At 40.7% G+C, this 25,699-nt stretch overlaps 1 protein-coding gene across 31 annotated transcripts in view; it reads right to left on the bottom strand.

Annotated features, from left to right (window-relative positions):
* Nucleotides 1–25,699, bottom strand: part of ANK3 (ankyrin 3) — a 336,993-nt gene that overhangs the window by 12,601 nt on the left and 298,693 nt on the right. For 17 of the 31 annotated variants that reach the window (XM_085583164.1, XM_085583159.1, XM_085583165.1 and 14 more), the window contains 8 exons: nt 25,071–25,152; nt 14,067–21,752; nt 13,355–13,429; nt 12,375–12,506; nt 11,233–11,376; nt 7,746–7,833; nt 5,484–5,859; nt 1,770–1,868 (listed from right to left, as the gene is read on the bottom strand). In XM_085583164.1, coding sequence (XP_085439290.1) covers nt 1,770–1,868; nt 5,484–5,859; nt 7,746–7,833; nt 11,233–11,376; nt 12,375–12,506; nt 13,355–13,429; nt 14,067–21,752; nt 25,071–25,152 — 8,682 coding nt within the window. The other 14 variants (XM_085583153.1, XM_085583155.1, XM_085583154.1 and 11 more) reach the window with 10 other exon arrangements.

Raw genomic sequence — 25,699 nt, 5'->3', positions numbered from 1 at the left:
AAATAACCAAAGAATCACATGTATTTTCTAATCAAGAGACAGGTACAGCTCTAATCTAGCTGAGACATGTTCCCACCAGCGCGGGTTCAGCCGCCTCCTCTCGCCATGCTCACCCCTCCCACTGGGTCTGCACCAGCTGCAGAGTCCAACACTAAATATGCTGCTTTACCATGGCTCTGTCAAAAGTTCTACCCCAAATTACACCGCCACGTTTAAAATCAATTTTCTGTGCCTTTCTCTAAACACAGGGGCTGTAAGAGAGAGAGAGCAAGAGAAAGCTGCCTTTGACACGCTTTCCTCTTTTCTACTCCATCACTTCCTGACTGCAAACCAGCGGACACCAAAATAGTTCAGACATAAATTGGGTGGGGGCCCTCAGCCACAGGCCAACTGTGCAGCCTTTGAATCTGCAGCACACTTACACTCTGTGTGTTACCAGAGACTCCTGCAGCACTGGAGGGGCCTGCCCTGTTTGAAAACAGAAACCACATTCCTAAGCCTGAGCAGCCAGGGCTTATCTGCAGGGGGAATTACTGAGGAAGGGTTATACCCTGACAGGCCCAGGGCCTTTCAGGGAAGGCAGCAGGTTCTGCCCGGGGAGATGGGGGATTGGACAAAACATTCATTTCTGCTGAGCTCAGTTTTGCCATTCCTGTCCTGTCCTGAATGGAAGCACAACGGCTATACTGAAGGAATTCATGGTGGAGGCAGCCAGAAATTCACCTCTCCTCTTCCAAAAGCATCTGCACCTTGGACTCTTTGCAGCTGTGCAGAGCAGCCTACCTGCCACCCACATTATATAAAAGGTGCAGTGCCTTTTCTGGTGTGCAGACTCCTCTCAACAAAGCATGCAAGCAACAGTGACATAGATATGTGCAATTGAAATGTCACAATTTATTCCTAAAGTAACAATTACAGCTTAGGCAAACTGCACTAGTGCTGTAATAGCACTAAGGTGCCCTGCTGTTTTGGTTTTTTTTCAAGGCTTGACTACATGATTTTCAAATAAGAATCTAATAAATCCTGTAAGTTACTGAGGAATTACATAAGGGTTTATGTTATGTTTATTTTCTCATGCTCTATGCTGCAGGAAAATAATGTCATACTGTATGACCGCAAAAAAATATTATAAGGGCAAACCCAATTATTTATATGATTATGCCATTGTTATCAGTATATATAGTATATTGTGCTGTAAGTAAAGGCTATCTGTAAATAAATAGAGTCTACTGAAGGCAATGCAAGGACTTTTATTAACTTCAGTAGATTTAAAATCAGGATCATCTGGTGTAGTGAGAAAGTTTTCCAGAACACATAAAGCACTTAGGACCACAAGTTTCAACCAGAGTACATGCCCCATACTTTCCTATATCCCACTCATATATTCCTACAAATGTTTTACTTGTAACACAGAATTTTTTAAAGAAAAAAAAAAAAGGAACTATTGTTACCCATCTTTTTTGGTGGCTCATATTTGCTCTACAGGAGACCAACATGCTGCATCTAGCTCTAATCTTTAAGATGCCATGCACAACTGTGGCAGTGAAGGACACAGCACTCCATGCAGCACAATTGTTTTCCAACAGAAGACACCCATAAACCCATGTTAAAGCAAGGAAAGGCAACCTAGCACTGGGTTATAAATCCATACTGGTCATGAAAAGCACATTACCATGGGGGCTCCAGTATGCCAAAACTGACATTCTGACACAGCAGAACAAATCCACTTTCATGCCAACTTCACCTCCAGAAAGCAAATCACAAAGTACCTTCAGAATCAACCGCCGTCGGTAAACTCTCGTAGTAATTCTCTGCTCTTCACCTGAGCTTGAATCACTCTCAATCTCACTGTCACTGTCACTACATTCCTAATAAATGCAGTTTTAGTACATTTGAACAGCATGTTTGCAAGACAGAACATGCTGATCAGGACTAGGAGAAGAAAACAGAGGTTATCACGGACAGTGTTTTCCCTGTCTCTGCTATGTACATAATGACTCGCAGGTTCACTGCTGAAGTACACAATGGGAGGAGACCTTTTTGCTCCTTGGCATGCTATAACCTGATAATTACACCAGCTATGGAATATCTCAGCAGCTCTCAAGTCTAAGAAAATGCTTTTTGGAATGCATCTGAACTTTCAAAGCCTTACGCAATTATTTTAAATTTTATGTAAAAAACCCTTAAACCGTGTCACAGCTCATTGATTTTTTTCATCCTAAAAATTATTCTTTCAAACAAGTTTATGGATTCACAAGGTATGGGAAGATAATTTCCTAATAAAAAAAACCAAGACAGTCACACAGAAGGATTCAGTGGAGCACCTCCATACAGAATGTTACAAAAAGGCCTTCTGAAGAACTTCTCCATGTAAATGGCTTTCCTGATCCGTATTTATCTGCTTTTATAAGTGGCAAAACTGCAGTGTGAAGCACAATCACTCTGCATTTTTCCAAGAAAGGAGCTGTTAGAGCTCAGCTCAGTGGGCACAGCCCAGAGCTGGTCTCAGCCTGACAGGAATCACAGCTACACACAGGTGTTACTCTGTCCTGGCACCCTCTGCCAGCCCTGGTGTTTTTGCCTCCAAAACCCAAGGAGCTCAGATTTGGGGCTGAGCAGCTCTGTGTGCACACGATGGACAAAAGGCTTCCCACCTCTGTGTGTCACAGACCCTCTTCCCATGACATTCAGCCCTTTCCTGAACAGAGAAATTTGAACATTTTCTCTATGTTTTACTCAATGACGACCCCAAACTGATTTTAAAATTGTGGATATTGTGAACTGCATATCTATTTCTCTTTCTCAGTCTGGCCCAATACATCCTAAATAAGAAGCAATTCTCAGAAATTATGTGCAAAATAAGAGTGGGCATAGGTAGGTGGAGGAGAAAAAGAACTATATAACAAAAAGCATTTAGGGCAGGATGACAGAATTCATCTGCAGTCCTCTGGCACTAGTCAAATATAGATACAAAAAATTATAAGCCAATCCTCTCCTGAAGAACTAACAAGAAAGCAGAAGATTTCCAGAGGCCATGAAAGCTTTAGACGAGGAGTTATTTTTAATAAACAGCTTTAAGTGGTTTATTTGTGATGGAATTCTGACATTGAGAGTCACCTTGACCATGTGCTGGACATCATCCTCTTTGGAACAACACAGCAACTGTGCTGTGCTCTTCTTTTAAAAAGATCACTGGAATCTGATGCTTGAGCATTTGTAGAGAATTTTATGACCTACACCGTTACTGCAATGCTTTTGCAAATGTTTATGTGGATTTGGAATGAGGCCAAGGACTTGTTTCATCCACATCACCAGGCATCAGACCAGTACCAGTCTGAGTTTCATCTCTTGGTGCAAACTCTGTGCCAAAACACTGCTGCAACCCTTCTCCTGCAGATGGGTGACTATTGCTTCCTGGCTCTTTCCAAATGGGTCACAGATAAAAATATATTACTTTGGCAAGTAGTTTTAGTTTGTTCCCACTTTCCCTCCACAGAAGTAAATCTGTTTCTTCCATACTTTTCTCTTTATGGAACACTTCTGAAGAATGCCTTGCAGAAAGACTGCAGTTGAAATTTTCTTTCTGTTTTCATGATAGCACGTGAAGTGCTTTACCATGAACTGGACTGCATTATTAATTAAACTTATCTAATTCAAATTAGATTAGAATGCATTATTGAAGAAATATCAACAAGATAATAGAAGCAGTTCATGTCATTCTAACAGATGCTAGTTTCTTACCCATTCAGACTTTGTGAGAGACCCACATTTTGAAATTACATTATTTTCTGATATCAGTTTATTCAAAGATTATGCCTATAAAAAGACTTATTATTTAGTAAATAAGATTATCAGCCTTTACCATTAAAAGCAGTGCAGAGAGCAAACCTAAGAAAAGCACTTGCTAATTCTTCTCAATCCAGATGGGATATCCAACAGTAAAGAACACACAAAAGTGGGTGACAACTTCTCTTCCCACTGCTGGGAATGCAGAGGGGGAAGTGCAGCATTTCAGCACATTACAGTGTGCATCTCCACTCCTGCATTTAATCAGAGCATGGCACCACCAGACTGAGGTCTGCCCCAAAGCCTACAGACACTGAGGAAAGCTGCCATCTGCCTTTAACTGCCTTTGAAGAAGGCAAAGGCTTCAACATTTTTTAAGTATTCCAGTAATTAGCAAACATTAGGAAAGATCTTAATGTGTCACGAACTAATAACAAGATAATAACAATCATATGCTGCATAACTGCTGAAACTGATTACATTACCATCTAATAAAAGAATTCTGGGTTGTGTAATTGAAAGAATAGCTTTAAATGAACTAATTTAAACCTGAATGATTTACTGCAGCCCACCACAGCCAACATTTTTATTGTGCTACAATAAAAAAAATCTATATCATGTAGAAACAATTCTACTGAAATATCTTGCTTTCAAAAGATAAAATCTCCTCCTGCATTATACGCAAGAAAAGGCAATCTCATGAGAGAGAGGAATGTAGAAGAAACTCTGCAATTCCCCTTTTAGCCTGGTTCCCTGCTGGCCCTGAGGTTTATTCTGTGGCAATCCTCCCACTGCTGGGGTGTGAGGCACACACAGCTACTGGACAAGCCATTCTTTGAGTCAACTTTCCTTCTAAGCTTCTGGTAAATAAACAGAAGAAACTGAGAAAGCTATAAAAATCTTCATTTTCAGAAAGCAACTTATAACTGGGGTTCTGCAGTTAAGGGTGTATGAGTCAGGCAAGGTAGAAAGGAGGGGGAGCCCCTCGGCAGCATTTTAAGGAGAAAGAACCACCACCTGGAAAAATGCTTTACACATTTAGAAATATTTTGATTTTTTCTTGGCTGGATGGACTCTGAAATTGGGATGAGCAAGGCAATGAAAAAAAAAATATAAGGAGGAGATTAAATATCACCCAAAATAATTTTTTCTGCAAATTAACAGAGTGAAAAAAAAATGCAGGTAGTTTTGGGGGAAAAGAGCAAGACAGAGCCTGAAGGGTCCCTACATTTCTTTGCTCCTATCATTTGCTTCGATGTCACAGGAAGAGTGGGAAGCCACCTTAGTGCAAACAGATGGAGGACAGCTGAGCTGTGTGGCACTGTTGGCATAGGTGGTATGGCAGGGCAGGGAAGGGGCTGCTCCCCAGCGATGCAGGACAGTGCTCCCAGAAGCTGCTCCAACCCCTTCCAGGGCTCAGGGCCAGGCAGGGAGGGGATTAGGCAGCCCTTCTTGGCTCCCCTGCCTATCCTGACTCCACCCTATTCTATTCACAACACAAATAAAAATTTCCAGTATTTTTCTCAATTCCATTTTTCTCAGTTCAGTAATAAACTGAAAATACATAAAGAAGGATAAGGAAAAAACCCCTAACCCTGTCATGAACAATATTACAAGTCACACAAAAAAATTTGTCAACCAATATGTCAAGCAACAGGGAATCCTCACACTGTTAATTATTACAGGACATACTGTACCTTCTGTTCAGACATTATTGCTCCCTCCTCCTCTTGGATGCTTGTTCTTGGCTTGCCATCCTCAGAAGTACTCCAGCCCATCTTCTTCACACTGACAGGCACAGATGTTTTGCTGCCTTCTGTTGTTGGCTTGCTGGTCTCTTCCAAAGATTTCTGATATGCTGTTGATGATAATGTTTGCTCATCAGTAGCAGTTGAGATCTGGGACTTTGTCTTCAGGGCTTCTTTGTCACTGTGTTTTCCCACATCATTTAAAGCTTCCTGGATGTAGGATTTACTTTTTGCCTCTGATGTGGACTCGGATAGGCTTCCATTTGTTTCTGGCTTCCCTTCTCCTTTGACATATGAGGTAACAGAATCCCGGCATTGGTCCGAACTACGAGCAAAAGAGAAAGGAATAGACAGCTGTTCAGGGCTTAAATCACAGGCAGAAGGGCAAAGCACCAAGCCTCTTACTGAGCCTTCAATCTGAGCCCATACATTTCACACAGAGAAAAGTAAAACTTTAGATTCCACTTGCAGACACCAATCTAACAACTTCGTCTTCTGCATTGTGGCATCATTTCAGAAACAATGAAAATACGGTGGGCTTAGGAAACAAGGCCAAATGTTTTATGTTAATGTCCTTCCACTTGGTGGAGGGGAGTAAAAACAGAAAAAAAATACACAAAACCTACCAGTTCTCTTGTATAATCATGAGCTAAAGCCTCAAGGCACTAATTTTTAAACCTCTCTCTAATCAAAGAGGTGACGAAAGTATCTGGTACCATGCAATTACCAGTTCTTTTTTTCCCCCAAAGTACAGTATATACTCCAGATAGGTCTTGCCTTTTAAAAAATCTGAAAATAAGTCCTTAGATGCTTCAGTCTCAATAATATGCAGAGCCAAAGGCAAGGAAGGTTATGAAAAGATAGAAAGCTGACCAGAATTTTGTGTCAGATTACCTATGGAAAGGTTTCTCCTGCACTTCTGATAAACAGTTTTCTTTTCCTGTGTATTTTTGCTCACTTTCTGTTTAAAACTTTGACTGTGCAATGCTGACTTATGAAAATATACCAGCTGTTTGTTGGCAAAACTCTTACAAAATATAGCAAAGTTAATTCATCTAGCTAGAAATTGGTATCTTCTTATGGAAGCCCTTTTATTTCCAGAAGTGATCTATTTTACTAATTTAACACAATATAAAATGCAGAGTAACAACACTTGCTTAACAACAGGAATCACATCAGTAGTAGTTCAAGTGCTTTACAGCATTTGCTGAAATCAATCACCAAATTCTCACTGGATTTGATAAGAGAGTATCTAATGCTACCTTGAATCTTAAAACATCCTGAGTCAAAGATGCAGAAACTGCTGACAGACAAATGATCACTGAGCAGATAATCATTCCGTGCTGATTTACAGCTCCTGCAGACCTGGCTCCTTCAATTAGTGATCACAGGAGCCCCTTGCCCAGCGGGCCCCAGTAGGGCTGAACAGCACAACACATATTGTCAATGTTGAAAGCTTAAGGAGGTCCAAGGGCTGGCTGGAAAAGCTTGTACAAGAGAGAAGCACTGAGGATAAATATATAGAAAGCATCCCTCTCAGCAGGTATTTCCTGCTTGTCAATGACCACTTGTCTTGACAAGTGGAGCTTGGGAGAGTGCAGCACATAGACCCCTCTCCTTCCTCTGCAGCCACTGCTGGGAGATAACACACAGGACTAGGTGGGTTTGGTATCACCATCCTTACCTTCTTGTGCCTCGTAACTCGGCTTTTAAAACGTCTAGTAAATTAACATGGCATAATGTGCTTGAAGTAAGTGTTATAAAAAGTGACAATTCCAAAATTGGCTCATGGGAAAAGTAAAAATTATCTGAGGGATGGCAATGAGATGCAAATGGAAAGGATGACTGCTATAAAGGTGGTCAAAAAAAAGAGTAATGTAGTATCATGGTTTCAGATAATGTTCTTGATTCCAGCTGCATCTACGCACCACAGAGATGAATTAGAAGTAGAAATACACAAGATAAAGAACGTGAAAAGAAACATTACCTGCTAAAGATATTATGAAATACTTCTCAAATGCCTATATCGAGAATGAAACCGGATAAATACAATTTTAAAAGACAAATATATCTGAGACCAAATCAAGATTTTCTGTTAAATGTATATATAAGCAAATAGACGTGTTCTCACAGAGCAGAGAACACAGTGCTGCTGGTGGCCGGGGCAGCGTGGGCAGGCTGCCGACACGCACTGCAGCGCAGGGTGCTCACCTCTCGTCCAAGCGATCCAGCAGGCTGCCGCCTATCCTGCGTCCCGACGACGGCGCCTCGGAGACGCTGGAGGAGTCGGGCTGCCAACCTGTAATTGAAGACATTTCGCGTTCTGCTTGTTGAACACCTTTAAGAATTGACCACACTCTTTCTTCCGTCATCTCCTCAGACTCAGCTCCTTCTTCCAGATGAATGTCCTCAAACAGAGACTTAAACTTTTCTGCCGTCATCTCCTCATCAGTACCAGACTTTTCTCTCTCAGGCTGTTCAGTCCTCACTCCTCTTTTACTAGTCTCTTCACTCTGCCTTTGTTTAGCATCTTTGGATATCCCGCCATAACTACCGAGATACCGCGGAAAATCTTTAAGGTCCACTTCCTCCAACTGGCTCTCGCCTACGGAAATATCTTTAGGTGTTCCTTCTCTAGGCACTGAGAAATCAACTTTGCTGTCATCCAGTGAAGTGTCCTCTTCAGTCACCACTGGCGGTGCTGCTGCTGTACCATCTACGTGTCCCTGGGAGGTCACTAACACGTCACTCAGTCTACTGGGAGTTCTAAGGGGTGACTCTAGGCTAGAGGAGTCGCTAAGGAAATCGTCCTGGTGCAAAGGGGTGGGCGGCACGAAGCGCAACCCAGTGGGAGTTTCCAGTTCCACTTGAATGGAGGGATAACCTAGGGAAGACAGCACATTTGGACTGACTAGGATGAAACGTGGAGCAACAAATAAGCAAATGCCAAATGATTCATGGGTTACATAAAGTATGAAACGTACAAGGAGGTGCAGGTGTATAACAACCAATGCAATTCTGATAGATTTTGTTACTTTGTCCTAAAGAAATGGAACAAAGAATGAGTACTGCCAGTGAATATTACAGTGAAGCCAGTACTTCTGACTATATTTTTAGTAGTCTGTAAAGTTTTCAGCAATTGCTTGTGCAGCCATTTAAAACATTTTCAAGCTATAGCAGATTGTCTTATGGGCATGTAATAAATCAAATGTGGACAAGGGTGGTTGTCCCTTTACACACAAGACAATCTCTTGCAGTCATATTGTGTAAATCTTTATTTCCAAGTTTTATTTTTTTTTTTAATTTGGAAGTTTAATGAACAGATTTTAAAGACAGCAGTAGGTCATAACATAGGACAGCCACTTTTTTGCCAGTAGGTATTCTTTCTAAAACAGGTCCACATTTTTAATATGCTTTTATATAAAAATACATAATACCAGAAATACAGTGTTACTAGCATATACCTCCAATTTAACCATAGAGTACAAGAATGGATTAGTTAAAAAATGAAGAATAGAAATGGATCCTAATGAGGATACTAAAAGATAGTAGATCTAAGTACACAGGAGGATAAAAAAACTAAAGTAAGGAAGTTAACAAAGGGATAAAAGAACAAACAAGGGAGAGCTATATGAATATTTCAGGTACAGTGAAGTTATTCGGGTGAGAAGACTGTGGTGAGTAAGGAGGTCTTGGTGATCTTGAAGATTGAGGTGATCTTGGTGACATTGGTACAATCAGATACACTGATCAAATAAAGAGAAAAGAAAAATTGATGAAAACATAAAAAAAAAACATACATAAGGATTAAACTGAATATACACATAAAAAAAATGGCAACAAAACCTTAAGTTCGCATTCTGGCAAATGAGGTTGGGCAACCTAGGAAAGGAAAAAACACATGCTGTGGGGTTAACTGGACATTGTGCTGCCTGCAAGGGGAGGTGCATCAACAGGACTTGGGGCTTTGTTCCCTGAACCAGCCGAGAGAAAGGCAAAGGAGGTCTGGTCTTGGTGAGGAAAGGAAGCTTGAGGAAGGTTCAGAGAAGAGGAGAGACACAAAGCAACTGCAGAGAAGCGCTTTTTCCATAAAAACATTGATGCTACTATTAAAAGGCTCAAGCAACATTTCAAGAGCAACTTTCTTAAAATGTCAACAGAAAACTATTTCTGTAGTGCAATGATTCAATGACCAGCATTGCTGCTCAATAATGGAAGTACAATGAGCTCATATGCTATCAAGAAAAAAAAAAACCGTATTAAAATACAGAGAAAACCAAAACATAATTAAACAAATTACAAAAACCAAAACAAATGCTACTTACAAAAAAAATCATATTTAAGGAGCTATTTATAACACAAGCAAATGAAATCAAAGTAATAATACAGTGCCTGTTATCTAACATTTGAAACAAGAAAAAGTCAACATTTAGCATCTTCAATATAGTGATAAATAATAAGCTCTTTTGTGGAAATTTTGTTTTACAAGGAGAATTTCATTTTTGCTTTTAATCTGACACAAATTAAACCTGCACAGTGCTGCTTTCAGTTGATACAGCTTCCATGAGAAAATTATTACACAACTTTGCCCATTAGCAGACTGAAAAAGATGTTCACTCATGCACTAAAAAACCATTTTCTTATTTTTCTACTGCCATTGGAGAAATGGTCCAAGTGAAGATCATAAATCGATGTTCACAGGTCAAAAAGAGGCTTGGTAGTAAATTGCACATTAATTTATTCATGCAAATACTATGCACTTTCCCCCCCTTGTTCTTCCTTTCTTTTTTCCTTTAAGAATTTTTACTACTACATATCTAGACAAGAAGCCAAAGAATACACATATTTCCAGGTAAATTGTCAAGCATTAAATACCAAGTACATAAAAAATAGACACGGGCAAGCCTCAAAGGACAACTGTTGCAGGAGAAAAGCTTGGTCTTGTCAAGTGACACTGAGGTTGGTGAGAAACAGTGTTTACTCAGGCACACATCTGTGTGACTCTGCACTTATTATTTGAGATATTAATGTGCAAGCTTCATATCCACATAAATGACTTGGACACAGGACTTGAAGGTGTACTAAAGAAGTTTGCTGATGACAGGAAATTGGGAGCAGCTGTGGACACCTCCAAGGCAGGGAGGGCTGGGCAATCACCAGCCATACAGGTTTAACAAAGGCAAGTGCTGGGTTCTGTGCCTGGCATGGGGCAACCCTGGCTGTGTGTACAGGCTGGGGAAGGAGAGGCTGGAGAGCAGCCCCATGGAAAGGGACCTGGGGGCCCCGGTTGATGGGAAGTTGAACAAGAGTCAGCAGGAAGCTACATCAGGGGAGGTTTAGGCTGGATATTGGGAAGAGGTTTTTCACCCAGAGCGTGGTCAGGCACTGGAAGAGAGAAGTGGTCACAGCACCAAGCCTGCCAGAGTTCAAGATGTGTTTGGACAATGCTCTCAGGCACATTCTTGGGGCTGTCCTGTGCAAGGCCAGGAGCTGGACTCGATCATCTTCATAGGTCCCTTCCAGCTGAGGATATTTAATGATACTATTACATCATGCTTTAGGAGAAGAAAACACCTTTACACATTTTAAATTATTCCTCCTGTAGAACTTACAATCTTTCTTTAAATTCTAGTTTATACAACATTATTGTATTATTGGACATGTCACTGAGTTAAATATGACTACAGAATTCAATTACCATCAATGGGATCATGAAATACGTTATTTTCATCTGCAAAACTTCTGGTGCCTGAAATATTTCCATAATCAAATATTGGTCCTTCCAACAGGGTCACGATATCTATTCGATTAATTTTTGTCAATACAGAAGTTAAGGCATCAGCTGAAAAAAAAATAAAACACATCAGTAAAAGGTCCAGCATTGCAAAACTGTGTGATCATTTATCTCAATTACATTCACATCTCACTACTTACAAATTGCTGGCATGTCCCAATGCCTTTGGTTCTACCAAACCCCTGCATTTATCTGAGCAGTCATTCTGCTGCCTACTTATTCAAGATACACATCTATTAAGAGTCCACACTTTCTCCAAGTATAATTATATTACAACACAAAAGGCACAAAGAATAAGGTCAGATAGTTCTTAAAGAACGTATTTACTTACTACTGATACAAAATATCCTTTTACTGGAGTGTAAAAATCCTTTTACCATTCTGTTTTGAGGCAGAATAGGCAGTCATGTAGGTAAAAATGCATATAAGGCTATTCACACAGTACATAATGAAATCTCATTTACAATAATCCTGTTGTGAGAACACAGTAATACTGGAAATCACTTAGACAGTGAAAGAGATCAAAGGAGACTCAAATGGTGTGTGGGAGTTTGTGATCAGAGAAGGGTAACGAACACCACTGACACCACACAAAAATCAACCCTTCTCTTTCAGTTTGAGCAATTCAAGTGAAATGTACAGAAAATCCATAATCACCAGCACAGAATCAGCATCCCCATCACTCCTCATAAGAAGAAGTCTAGTCTTTTCCTATGAGCTGGAATACTGTGAGACTACCTAAATTTTCCAGGCAGTAATTTCCATGTTCCACATTCCTTGCTATTGGAAAGTTTTGCCTATTATTTTCTTTACTGGAGCTCAAGTTCATTACCTGTCCCATCAATTATGGATGTGGAGAACAGATTATTTCCTTCTGCATATATAGTGAATAAAAATGACATATTTCTGACTCCTGGTAAAAACGTAACTGAAACATCTTTTTTCATTGATAGTTTGTGAAGGACATTCATAATGTTTTCTTCAACTTGGCAACAGATGACATGAGCTATAACTTATAAACAACAAAAGTAACTACTTGAACTTACTTGTAGCATTTTTCCCATCTCTGGTAACCCATTTTTTTAATAACATGAAGCTTTGAGCAATAAGAGAATTTGGGTTTTCTACTCGGATTTGATTTATTTCATCCACAGAAAAATTCAGTTCTCTTGCCAGTTCTATAAAGACAAAAAAAGCAAGCGAGAAAAGAAAACAAACCCCAAAACACCAAAGAAAGCACAAATCCCTCAATTGCCTTGTCAAGCTTAAAAATACAAACTTTCATCAGTCACAGAGACATCAACAAAACTGCCTGACACAAACTTTACAGATAACAATGAACATGGCATTATATCCCCATGCTTTAATTTCCTAAGACATCATTTTGAATTTCAATCATCTCTGGGAGTGATTATCACACTTCTACTCAGTGAGCCACTTAAACGTGATGAAAAAGTCCTCCCTGGAGGTTGCCTCATCACTGCCAATTTATAAACTGTTAATTTCCTCTGATTGTTATTCCTCTGTGCTGGGAGCACCCTGTGCAGCTCAGCACTGGTGCTGTCCTCACCTGAGCCCTGGCAGAGCTGGCTGCTGCAGCTGTGAGCCCAGGAAGGGCAGCTCTGCCCACCAGCATAGGGGGCTACAGGTGGGCAGAGCCTCCAGCAGTGACTTGCCTGGCTGCTGGCTCCCTGCAAGCAGGGCCTGGGGAAAACTGCTATTTTCAGGAAATACCTCAGAGACAGCCCTGAGCCCAGGCTGGTAGAGCCTCTCAGCTCCTTGGGAAAACATCCTGCCAGGAAAACCATTTAGTTATTTTCTCCGAATTTCTCTTTGATTTATTAAAAGATCAAGGAATAATTTTCTATTAGGCATCTTTGCCCAGCAATACATTGCATGTTTTGGGTAGCATGTCTGGCTGTGAATTTGGGAGAGCCTGATGCAGTCTTGCTGCATCTTTTGGTAAAAGAATACCTAAAAATACAATAGCAAAGACTGGTTTCAATATTAAAGCAGAAAAGCTTACCTGTCCAGCTAAGTCCTAGGTGATCAGCTACAATTGCCATCCTTATATCTGTCCGTTCACATGGACTCTGTGGACCTGTGATTTACAATTTCTCAATTAAAAAGGTTTTGCACAGAAAACCACAATACCGGATAATAGTTTATTATAAATAATAGCTTTAATTGACTAAGTTGACAGTGCTTATATTGTTTACTAGAATGGTTGTGTGACCTACTAACCTACAAAACAAAATTTTTTCACAGCTTTTAGATTTTCACCTGTGTAAAGCCAAAATGTAAAACTACATGATGTCGTGTAATGAAACCAAACATGCTGACAATCTAGCTGTTAGACTGTAGACAAGTTGTTCAATTACTGGTGAAAACCACCAAGGCCAGATTATTGTCTATTTTCTCTACTTTGACAGAACAAATATACTGTCACAAAAGACATCTTTCAATTTCCAAGTTACACCAATTTCTGAGTACATGAATGTCTTTGGCATGCTTCACTAGCTTTCTACAGTACAAAATTTGTTTGAAGGAAGAAAAAAGAGAATAAGACAGCACATACAGATGACAATGACAGAATGAAAACTACAGTTAAGTCACTCCACAGGCAATCACAACAGTTCATGCACTAGGATCAACAAGTTGAAAGTTTTACAAACTAGGCTTGATCTCCACGAGGTGAGCCATGAGAGCTCCAGAAACCTGACTGCCTTCATTCTCACCAGTCCTCTTACTCCTCCTCCTCTCACTGTCGGCCTTTTCAATCTTTGATTTTATAGATGCTGCCTCTGTTCTCATGTCTCTAGCAGACTTCGGTGTAATGGAAGGCAGGTAAACTTGAGTAGCTTCTGATAAGGATGTGTTCCTTGATGTACTGTCTTCTTCATCATCAGAGACCTCTGACTGCATCTTTTTCTCTTCATCAGAAAGACGATCCACAAGCTTTAATGTCTCACCACTAATTCCCTTAAAATATTCAATAGAATGTTTACATACCTCCCTAAGCTGATTTTTCTTTACTTTAACTGTTGTCATGGTGACGGAGGTAGATCTTACCTTTACTGGTAATTTAGAAGGAAGTTGTTTTGGTTTTTCTTTCTCTACCTGCTCTTGTTTTGGCAGGGCTGGAGTTCTTCTAGCTAGATTATTCCTATGTGTGCTTTTTATAGGAATCCTAGACCTTGCTTCTAGACAGGGAGAAGAATTATTTTGTTTTGCTTTGTCAGGCTTACTAGCCTCTTTCGCTTTACTCCCTGTATTGCTTTGGAGATTATTTTGGGAAAAGACTTGTTTTACTGAGCTGGCCTTTACAGGAAGCTTTGATTTTCCTCTAGCTCCTACCAACTCTGTTGACTTTTGCTGCTCTCCATGGGGTTTTTGCTTATCTCTTACTCTGTGTCCTTGTGTTGTCCCTGTACCTTTTCCTGAAGTGCTTTTCACTTGATTAGCTTTCTGGAGGGAACATTTCGGTTCCAAATGTTCTTTTATCACTACATTACAGGTAATATCATCTGTAGGGACAGCAGATGAATCCAAATTGTTGTTGTTATTAAAATTATCTTTTGGAAAATCAGTGTTTTCTGTTTGCCTACAGCTCGTCTGGCTAGAAGCTGAACTCGCAATCACTGCTACAGTTTCATTTTCTAATCCCTCACCACTTGGCATCACAGCTTCTATCTTATCTGTCACTTCGCCAGGGCCATCTTTCTTCAGAGTCATGGTGGAAGCAGAAATTCCCATTTTAATTGGTGTGCGCAATTTGGGATCAACTTTGGAAGCGTTTACTGCTGCCGATGATTTCTCCAGTGAGTTACTACCAAGTGTTTGTTCCATGCAATCTCCACTGGCCTGGATGCCGGGCTTATTTTCAACTGCTGTTGTTTCTACTGGTCTCTCTAGGTTTGTTTCTACAGTGCTGTCCCCTGCCTGTGGCTGTGTGATGGCAGTGACTGTACTTTTATCCCCTTCCCCCTTGTCCCCTGACTTCCCTTCAGAAGTATGCTCACCAATCTGAAAAAATTGGAGTCTTTCTTCAACAAAATCCCTCTTGCTCATGTCAATTGCACCACTGCGAGTCATCTCAAACATCTTCCCCTCATGAAATGGGAAGGGGTTGGGCTCGCTAGTTGGCGTACTCTCATCTGTTGGAGTTCTGGCTGGTGTTGTGTCAGGTGTTGTTGCTTGAGATCTGTCTTCCACTGCCAGACCAAATGGCTTAGCCTCATCATCCCTTGATTTAGTCTCAAACACTTCATCGTCACCTCGGTTATTTGACCACGGGTCAAAATCTAGACTCTTGGTGGCCACAGTTTTGAAAGGTGTTGCGAATTCTTCGTCTACTTTGTAACTGAAATAAGAGTCAGGAAATACAGTCCTGTCAGGGTGTCTGCCTTCCAAAGAGAAAAACTGTGCCCCTGACTTCTTATCGCTCTTATCTCCAGCTTTGTCAGAAGATGGACCTTTTGAAGGTGTCTTGTCTTCTTCAGGGCCTACCTTGCCTTCCTCCTCAATGACTTCAAGCTTACTCTGGCTAAAGCAGCGATCAGTCTGCTTTAGAATGCCTTCTGTAGTCCATACGTCCTTTTTGGTTTCAACTGCCGGACCTGCAAGTTTAGAATCACTCTCAGTTAAACCATCATCTTCATCTTGCAAATCATAACCGTCAAGAGAGTCAATCTCTGTCGCATCGGTATCATGGGAGAATTCTGCAGTGGTTGCTATGGAACACTCTGTGACAGACTGGTCATTGTTACTCCCATTTTGCACTACATCATTCTGGGGTGAATCAAGCCCAGTGTCAAACTCATTGGGTTTCCCAGAAGTGGGATGTCCTAACTCTTTCTGTTTCTCAATCTTTTCAGGGGTTTTGGGTTTTGAGGTTTCTTTCTGGTCATCTTCCAGCTCTTTCAGTTTGAACGTATACTTTTTAAGCGGAACAGGTTGATAGAGGGATTCATCATCACTGGAGTCACTGACATCTGCTCCCGGTGGTACAGGAGATGGTGGCTGTACTCTGATGACAGGTTCAGCCAGTTGGCACTTGTCATGTTCATCTTGCAAATTCACTTCAGTCATCTCCATTTCACTCTCAGTGGAATAATGAGGCTTCTTTTCTGATTCGCCTTGATCTGCATCCAGTGGTGGAGGAGGAGGGAATTCAATATAGGCAACTCTGTTACCTTTGGGTCTTTTGTTAGAGTCCTTATTTATAAGATTAGGTAATGTTTTGTCAGTCTGTGGTTCCTCAACCTCTGCCTGTTTCACAGATGTTGACTTAGCCTCTGCTTCCTCCTCTGACTCCTCAGACACCTCAGGAATAGGGCTGGGCTTGCCTGGGATATAAGCTATTAGTGAGTCAGGTGTTTTAGATGTAAACTCATAACTCACTTCCTCTGAACTCGGTGTTTCTGGTGTTAAAGGGCTTTTACCAGAGCTGTCTATAAAGGACACTTGTTCTAGTGTGTCATCTTCTGGACTACCTTGTGGAGAAGGAGGTTGTTTTTGCTGCCTAGCTGTGTAAAATGTCCCCCTCGTCTCTTGTACTGTCTTACTTTCCTGACTGACAATTTTTTTAACACTTCCTTGTTGCACCTCTTTCTCATATTGCTTTCCTACTTGAACAAAACTGACATAAACAGGTAAGGTTTTAATTTCTTTTACTCCCTCAGTGCTTACTAGTGGTGCAACTTTATTCAAGTAATCACTAGCACCAGGGTCAACTATGTCACTTGAAGGAAATTCCTTTCCTGGGCTACATTCTAAAGAATCTGGTGATTTGCTAGGGGATAGTTCTGTTTCCTCAGCAGGAGGACTTAGACCTATTGAGCTCTGCTGCTTGGTAACTTTTCTGACTTCTGAATGCTTTATTTTTTCATCTTCCACATAATCAATCTGTCTTTCAACTTTCTCCTGAATCACAGCTGATTGGGATACTTTAGCTGAAAGTTCATAGACACCATCAAGCATGGCTCTCTTCTCCTCAACAATTCTGACTGGAATATGGGACACAGCAATTTCTTCTTTCCTTTTGGATATTTTATCGGCCACTTCACCATTACGTTCCCCATCCCTGACAACAAATTCTCTGTATAAAACCCTTTTTGAGGGGGATTTTACAGTCACTTCCTTTACTTCTTCTGAATGGATTCCATTTGAGGCCACTTTGTGCTCTGTCACAGTGATAAATTCACTTTTTTGGTCAGTTTTAGATTCAGCATGATCAACATGATTTTCTTTTACTGTATCTGGAACCAGCACATGTGAAAGCTTTTCCTTCTGTGTTTTATGGTTAGAAGTTCCAGGACTTTCCCACGTCCTATAAATTTTTTTGTCCCAGTGTCCCTTCATTGTTGAGTCTGAGCCATATGCCAGGTCTTTTGCCCGTGGTTCTGAAAAGCATTCTGGCACGCTTTTCCTCATCTCAGTTCTTTGTGTGTCTGAAGCACGAGAGTCTTCCACAGCTTTCCCTTTACCTGGAACAAGGTCTTCCTGTATTTTCACCTCTTTCTGCAAAGCTGTACTCCCATCAGTGACCTCTATTTGCTTTGCGTGCTTCTCTCTTGGATAGGACTGATACACTGGCAACTTACTTTCTTGTGATTTTTTTACTGGAATTTTGGACTGACCATCCAGCTTTTTTTCTTCTTGAGTTACATCCTTACTTCTGGGAGTTATACCTTGTTCAAATTTAAGCCTAATGGAACTGAGCTTTGATTGCTTCAGCTGAAACCCAGTCTCAGGCACTCCAGTCTGCTGAGCACTTCCTTTGTGTTCCATAGGTCGTTTAGAGTCCTCTACAGGTTGCACATATATCCTTTTTTCAGGACTGCTGGGCAAACTGGATGCTTTTCTTTCATCCACCTTGGGAAAGCACTTCCCATCATGTGCATATTGCTTCACCTTACTCCATTCATCCCCAGATGATGGCAATTCAGAGAGCAGAACTTTCTCAGGGCTGCTGCTGGCAGAGCTCTGGCTAGAATGTATTTCCTTGCCATTTTTTTTATGCTGCTTTTTCTCTGGAGACTGTAGCTCATCATTCAACTTCTCTGTTTTATCCCGAAAAAACTGGGATACTTCAGTCAGTTTTTCTTCTGCCTCTTTAACAGTCCTGTCCACCCTGTCTTCATATATCAACTTTTCTCTACCTCTGTCTAATCTGTCCTCAGTAAAGCGCATCCACATTGCATGTTTGTGACTACTAACATCTCCAGTGTAGTGTAACACTGTCACTTTATCATAATGATCCTCCTTAGACATTTTACCTACACCATTTTCAGATACATCTTTATAGATTTTGGAGAGAATCTCTTTTTTGGGGGCAGTAGCTACTTTTTCTCTGCATCGTTTATCAGTCCCCTGTAACTCTGCACTAAGGGGTAGAGCATGGTCAGTAACTGACTCCTCAGTATCAGAATGAGACACATCTAGCTTTTCTGAAAGAAGCATTTTCTCAGCAAACCTGTAAGACTCCCCTCTTAGTTCTGACAACTCATCATCATGGTATTCTATTGAGTGCTGACTCAAAAGCTTCAGTGTTTTGTAAGAGTCATCAGACATGAGTTGAGCAGAACTAGGGCGACTGTCTTCTTCCTGGGACACGGGAGTGTTAACTCTAGAGGATTCCAGATAAGAAGGAAGTGACTCTTCGGCCGTGAGCTCCTCTTCTTCTTGCTGACCTTGTTCATCTGAACAAGGAAAAGTATCATGTTTTTCCAACTCTTTTAAGTTAATATCTCCCCGAGGTAAGTCTTTCTGATATACATACATTTCTTTTTCTGGATGCTTTTTTGTTTCTCTAATAATGACTTCAGTAGGTTCAGCCTGATTACCTTGTTCAATATGGACCTCTATTATTCGCTCCAGTTTGGGTTTCATTTTGCTGTCCTTCTCTGCATGTTGTGGTGAAGTTTCAGCAGACTTGCTAACATCGGACGTTACTGATGATTTATGTTCAAACAGACCTGCCAGTTCTTTGGAAGGGTCACGTCCGGACTGAAAGGCTTTCATTATGTCATGAACAGACATTGTTTCCTCAATTCTTTCAGAGGTACTTTCTGTGCATGGAGGTTTATGATAAACCATCCTTGTTGTTGTAGTGATATGAGTTTCTTCTTTTACTCGGACACCTTTACTGAGGACGCACTTATGGTCGTCTTCTTCACTGCCACTGGCTTTCATTTGAAAAGCTTTAACCTTCTCTTTAATGGACCCAGAAGGTTTTTGCTCCAGCTCCATAAATGTAGGGGAAGGTTTTGAGGCTGGTAGCTCCTCTGCCTTCTGCTCGGGAATATCTTCTGAAGATGGTTCGTAGCTGCGGATGACATGAACTACTTCAGTTCTTGTTTCTGTAATGACAGGAGGGATGGGCACATCGTGGAAAAGCGGTTTTGGCCCTGTGCTTTCAGCACTTTGTGGGGCAGAGGGTGTCTTTTCACTCCTCGTTTCAAAGCCACTGTCAGACAAGGGACTTTTATCTTGATCATGTTGAGAAAAGTCATCTGGAGACTCTAAAATAGTGTCTGTTCCAAAAAAGGAGTCTGCAATTTTACATAACTCCTTTTCCGACGTTGAAGGCCTCATGGAGGCTGGAGGCATTTTAAGTTTATGTTCCTGCAAAGCGATGGCTGGTTTTAAAATGCGCTTTTGTCTCTCTTCGCCTTCTTTTTTCCCCTCTTCAAACTTGTACTTTATGTTTGTTAATGAACTGCTACCGATATCATTTGCTAAGTAATCAATAACTTTTGACAAGCTATAATCCTTGTCCGACATGGTTTTAGTTTTAATTTGGACCTTCTCTGGAACAGATATAGGAGGGCTTGTCAAAGCTTGCTGTCTCGCTTCATCAATCTCCTCTGTACTGAACTCTACCCAGTCATCCTCAGACAGGTGTCCTTGATCACTTTTGGGTACTTTAGCCGACCCTTTACTTTCTAAACACACATCCTTTTTCAGAATCTCGCTAACTTTTACTAAGTCCTCTTTTACTTTCTCAACAATTTTAAAGGGCTCTTCATCATCAATTCTACCCTCTCTTGGTATGTCAGGTTGGAACGGCTTGTCCTCTGCGACATCTGTCTGCAATATTGCAGTCATTCTTATCAGATCCTCTTTCATTTCAGCAACATCTTTTAATATCTCCTGACTGGAGGATAAGGAAGATGGTGTGGACAATTTGAGAGCAGAGGGTGCTAAAAACAAGGATGACTTTACTGGAGATGAAGTTCGAGTAAAGGTAGGCTGCGTGCGTGCCTCTGTAGTCAATGTTTTAATAGGTGACAGTAATGCAGCGGCTGATTTTGTAAGTGAAGACGACTCTGGGAGCTTCTTTAATGCTGGTTCAGACAAAACATTGACTACAGAATATACCGGCACTGTTATTGTTGATGAAGTTACTGATGAGGTAGTTGCAGATATTGACCCAAGGGCTGTGTACAAAGCACCTGCAGGAGGAGTTCTCATTGTCTGGAAAGCTGATGGTGCTGAAGACACAAATGACCTGAGTGGAGAAAATGACATTGTTGTAGCTGTTGAAAACACTCTCTCAGCCGTGTCAGCAACTGCGTTAGCGGCACAAGTTGCAGAATGTGCAGCTGCAGAGATCTTGTCTTGAAAAACACCTGCAGCTTTGGATCCATTTATTAAGTTGGTAGAAGATGGGTATTTCAGAGGTGACACAGACCCATTGAGCAATGGTACATCTGTGTGCCCAGCTACATGTTTTGCTGGCGACGAGAGAGACGAGGCCATCATGACTTTAGTGGATGAAACAGCATCAACTGCTGACTTAGCAGGTGACACCACTGACTTTAGAGGGGACGATAAAAGTGAAGATGCTGATGTGATGACCGATTTAAGTGGCAAGCTCGAAGAGTACATGCTAATGTTGGATTTGGGGGATGCTGGAGGCGTCATGGTTATGGATGATCTCTCCAAGAGAGATCCTGCTGTAGTCACTGGAGATGTCCGAGAGGGGAATGTGGTAGTGGAGGCCAGCCCTTTGAGACTGGCAGCTTCTGTGACTGCAGGAGCTCTGATGAAAGAGCCTGAAGTAACCTGCATGTTGTAGGGAGGCTGCGAGACCACAGTTTTTATTGGCGAAGAGATTGTCCGAAATGATCTAATTGGAGATGCTACATCGCTAACAGATTTAACTGAAGATGTGGTAGAAGCTCCTAATGTGGATTTGATTGGAGAAGTAGAAGAAACAGACCATATTGATTTTAATGGGGAAGCTGTAGGAGTGTTAGAGGAAGAGCTTGATAAGGAAGTGAAGCCTGATTTGGTTTGCCCAGGCACTGTAATTGGAGCTGTTGTCCATGACTGATATGGCCGTGTTGAAAAGAATGGCTTGTATGAGTAAGTAGCAGGTAGGGATCTTGTTGCTCCTGCACTCCGTTCAACTGTTTCTTAAATTGTTAAATTAAAATCAAACATAAAAATCAACAAAAATGGTTGAAAAACAGAGAGACCAGAGAAGAAAATTGGTCAGTAAACGTTGTAATATTACAAAAAGCAAGTACAATTGTTTGCATGAGTTGGGATGAAAGAGGCAAAAGAAGATTTAAAAAAGGAAAGAAAAAAATTAGGAACGAGCCATATACTGATAACTGGTCTAAACCAAAAAGCAACATGAAATGAAAGACAGAAAGCACATAACAACCAAATCTGCAAACAATGGATAACAAAAAATGCACAAAAGGAATCCATAAGGTAAAAAAAAAAGCCACATTAAAATTTCTTCTCTTACTTCCTATTGACTTTCTGATGTACTACTTCTGAAATACTTGTATCAGCTTTATTTTGCCTGTTTAGGTATGTCTCTGCTTTGTGCAACTATTAGAATTATCTGTTTAGTAATTTCTATTGTTGTTCTGTTCAGATTTGATCCTATACAAAAATATAAACTTGCGTAAAATGACATTATATAGCTAAAATATTTTTTAAAACCACTTCAGAACTATTTCATGCAGAAACCAAAATTCCTTTAAGTGACAGGCAATTGATGTGCAAACTGTGAAGCAATTGGAATAAATTCAAATCTAAATCTTCCATGCACAATTCGGATATGCTTCACACTCACAAAGCCAATAAGAGCAAGAGCTTTTCTGAGTCAGTACTAAAAAAAAAAAAAAAAAAAAGAAAAAGGAAAGAAAGGAACATATGCATTTGTTTCTCATGCAATATTCCTTTTGTCTGGTAAAAATTAAAGTAAAACTTTTCATGAAATGATTTTAAGAAGCATATGTTGTAAATGAAATATGGCAAGTATGATGTATGATAGTCGTGAGCAGGCAAAGCAACTGAATCAGTTTTTATTCATGCACAAATGTCATGTCAGAAACGAGCACACAGATTAATACATTTCGTATGGTGTCTTAAGCACAAATATGTAAACCTTACAAAATCATTTCACAAGAGGTCATTAAAAGAAGAGTACACTTTTTCTACAAGATGTAGTGTCTTGGTACCTTTTGAGGAGATTTCTTGTATCAGCTCAAAGACAGACCTGTTCAACTTTACAGTTCTCAAAAGGTAACATTAGAAAAGCAGTCAGAGAAAAATAGATTATGAAATAAATTCCTAGCAAGGACAAACCTGTTAAATGTTATAATCCCCCAGAACTCCCAGCTTATTCACAGACATTTTGAACAGAATCATCATCAATCACATTTTGCATCACAGGAGGCGTTCATGTCAGAAAGTAGTTCTGGGAATCCCATTACACAAACATATCCTCTGATACAGCAATAACATTCAGAGAGTTGACACTGAAAGCAACTTTGAGAATTTTTTTTTCTTTAAAGTTGGAATTAGAAATGGAGCTAAAATATCCAAACAAATTATTCAACATACCTTTCTCTGAAGTTACACTAATAATTTGTCAAACCTACTACATCTGTCTTATAGACAGACAGGTAACTCACAGTGAAAGAAGCTCAACAAGGCTAACACTGAACTGTTACAGCATACACACTCCTATAAAATAGTGAATATTCAGTGCACCACAGGTCCATATCCTGCAAGGCGAAATGTGCTGGTCCTATAGAAGCCAATCAAAGCCCAGAAATCAGTGTGGATGGCTAGTGATACTTCATAAGAACATTTATGTTGAAGAGAGCTTGAGTACTAGGCCTGACTGGCACAGACTAAATCAAGAAATGCCCACTTTTCCTTACTACAATATTTTTAAGTGGAAATAAACTTCTTTCTTTCCTTCCCCAAAAACACCGCAAAATGTACTTTATTAAATCAACTATTATGAAGCTATTATAAATACTATTATTTATTATGAATAAATAATAATAGCTGCTAGTTAGCAGTAGCTGCTAACGTTCACCAGAACTTCATAGAGTCTTGAGTTCAAGAAACAAACCCCAAAATTATTCTGAAAAGAACAAATAACCTGTTCAGCAGTTAGTGTTAGGATGTGTCTTTACTGGAACTCCACTTCACCATCATGAGAAGGTCTGTCACAACTGACTGATGAGGCAAGCAAACCCACAGGCTGCCCTCCTAACTTCTTTTTTGCCTGTCAAATCACAGATTCAGAAATATTAAAGATGCTGCTTCTGTGCTCCTTTTTGCAGTTGAAGAGTTAAAAAATCTGTCTGCCAATTTCTTGTGAATGAGACTTAATGGACCTTTGGTGAATAAATAAGACTTTTGACTTTTCCCCCCCACCTCCAGCGAGGGGGGGAAATTAATTGTGAGCAATATACACAGTCATCAACCTTCTTTCCAGCAATTTCATTTTCCCTCTCTCTCAGTTCCCATCAAGCCTGTGACAATACCTTAACAGTCCATCAAGATGTCTCAGCAGATCTGATAGCTTCTTCAGATGTTATATGCTTGGGGTCTTCTTCCCGGCCTGAGAAGTGCAACACATTCTGGAGCACATCTGATCCAAAGAAGCCACAGATCTTATAGGATAATTAAGCAGCAGCCATCCAGTGGGAACTCCCAAGACCCGATGAAGTTTGTCTATGGATTTTATGGAATTATATCAAAGGGTCTGTTGCAGGGTAGCAACTGAGAAGTCAAAAGCGGGGGGAAAAAAAGGCAAGATAAAGCCTGGAAATGGAGAACAATAGCAGCTGACCTCAGAGAGGAGAAGTGAGGAAGAAAAGCTAAGCCAAATACATTATTGTATTTAACTGGGGAGGAAAGGAATGACACAGGTCTGGTCAAGGGGAACAGCACATGTTTAGGAAGAAGCAATGTGTGGTGCCAGGGAATAAAAAGCATCTGCAGTGAACAGAGGAAAAAGGGAAGGGGAGGAGAAAGAAGAGGGAAAATATAAAATATGAAAGACTCTATTTTGGCTAAACATCTAGATACTTAAGAGCTTATCTGAGTGTCTTTTTGAATTTTTGTGTAACATTCCGTTCTACAGCATCTTTCTGTAATGTTTCAAAAGGAAGAGGAGGAGACTCTTTTTGAAAGCAATTTGCAATCCTCCTACTCTGGAACTACATCACATTTTTAAAAACTATTATATTTTTACTTAACTAACATATATAATTTGCCAGTCAGGATTCTTCAAGCTCTCACAACACAAGAGTTCACAGACCATCCAAGAATTTAATTTTAGACAGCTTTTTTGTTTTTCTTTCTTTTTTTTTTTTTTCCCAGAATGACACCAAATACAACGTTTATAGAAAAAATGTCTCTTCTTATGAACAATCACATCTACACAGTTTAGTACTTTGGTAAGAGCAACTCACTCATTCCAGGCTCAGTCAGATAGCTGTAGCGCTTACGTAAAGCAAGGGAGACGAAGTTCTGGCGCCGGTCAGCTTTCTCCGTCTGCAATAAAACACAGCAGGATTTAGGGCCTTGGGAATCAGTGCCCCTGTCTGAACAGACCAGTCCTCAAACCTCAGCAGGCTGGGCGGCTTTTGGTGGCACACAACCCCGCAAGGGAGAATGGATGCTTCCATTCAGCTTCAGGATGGCATGCTGAAGCTGAATTTGGGCGAGCAGGCAGGGAGGGGGCAGAGCCAGCCTCTGTTCCTGGGTGCCGTGTGATGAGTGCCAGGCACTGCCGAGCAGGGAGCGTGGCTGCACAGAGACCTGCTGTGAGTGACCACCCTTCTGGAGCGTGCAGGGAGGGACTGCCACCCTAAAGTGAGCCCTCAGGTTCATTCCTCTGCTTGTGAGGTAGAAGAGCTGAGACAGCAGAAGCAGCTCATTATACTGCCTTAAAGTGTCTCCACACTGTCTTATTGCATTACCACTTAATAAACTGCTTCACACTACTAGAAATGGTGTGATATTGTTCATTCTCTGTAAAATAAACCACCTTTGGCTAGAAACAGGAGGTCAACACAAAAGACTACAGGTACAGACAAAA

The sequence above is a fragment of the Lonchura striata genome, chromosome 6 (assembly GCF_050655825.1).
Source record: "Lonchura striata isolate lonStrDom1 chromosome 6, ASM5065582v1, whole genome shotgun sequence".
In the NCBI taxonomy this organism is placed as follows: Eukaryota; Metazoa; Chordata; class Aves; order Passeriformes; family Estrildidae; genus Lonchura; species Lonchura striata.
This window is presented reverse-complemented; position numbering and strand designations above follow the sequence as displayed.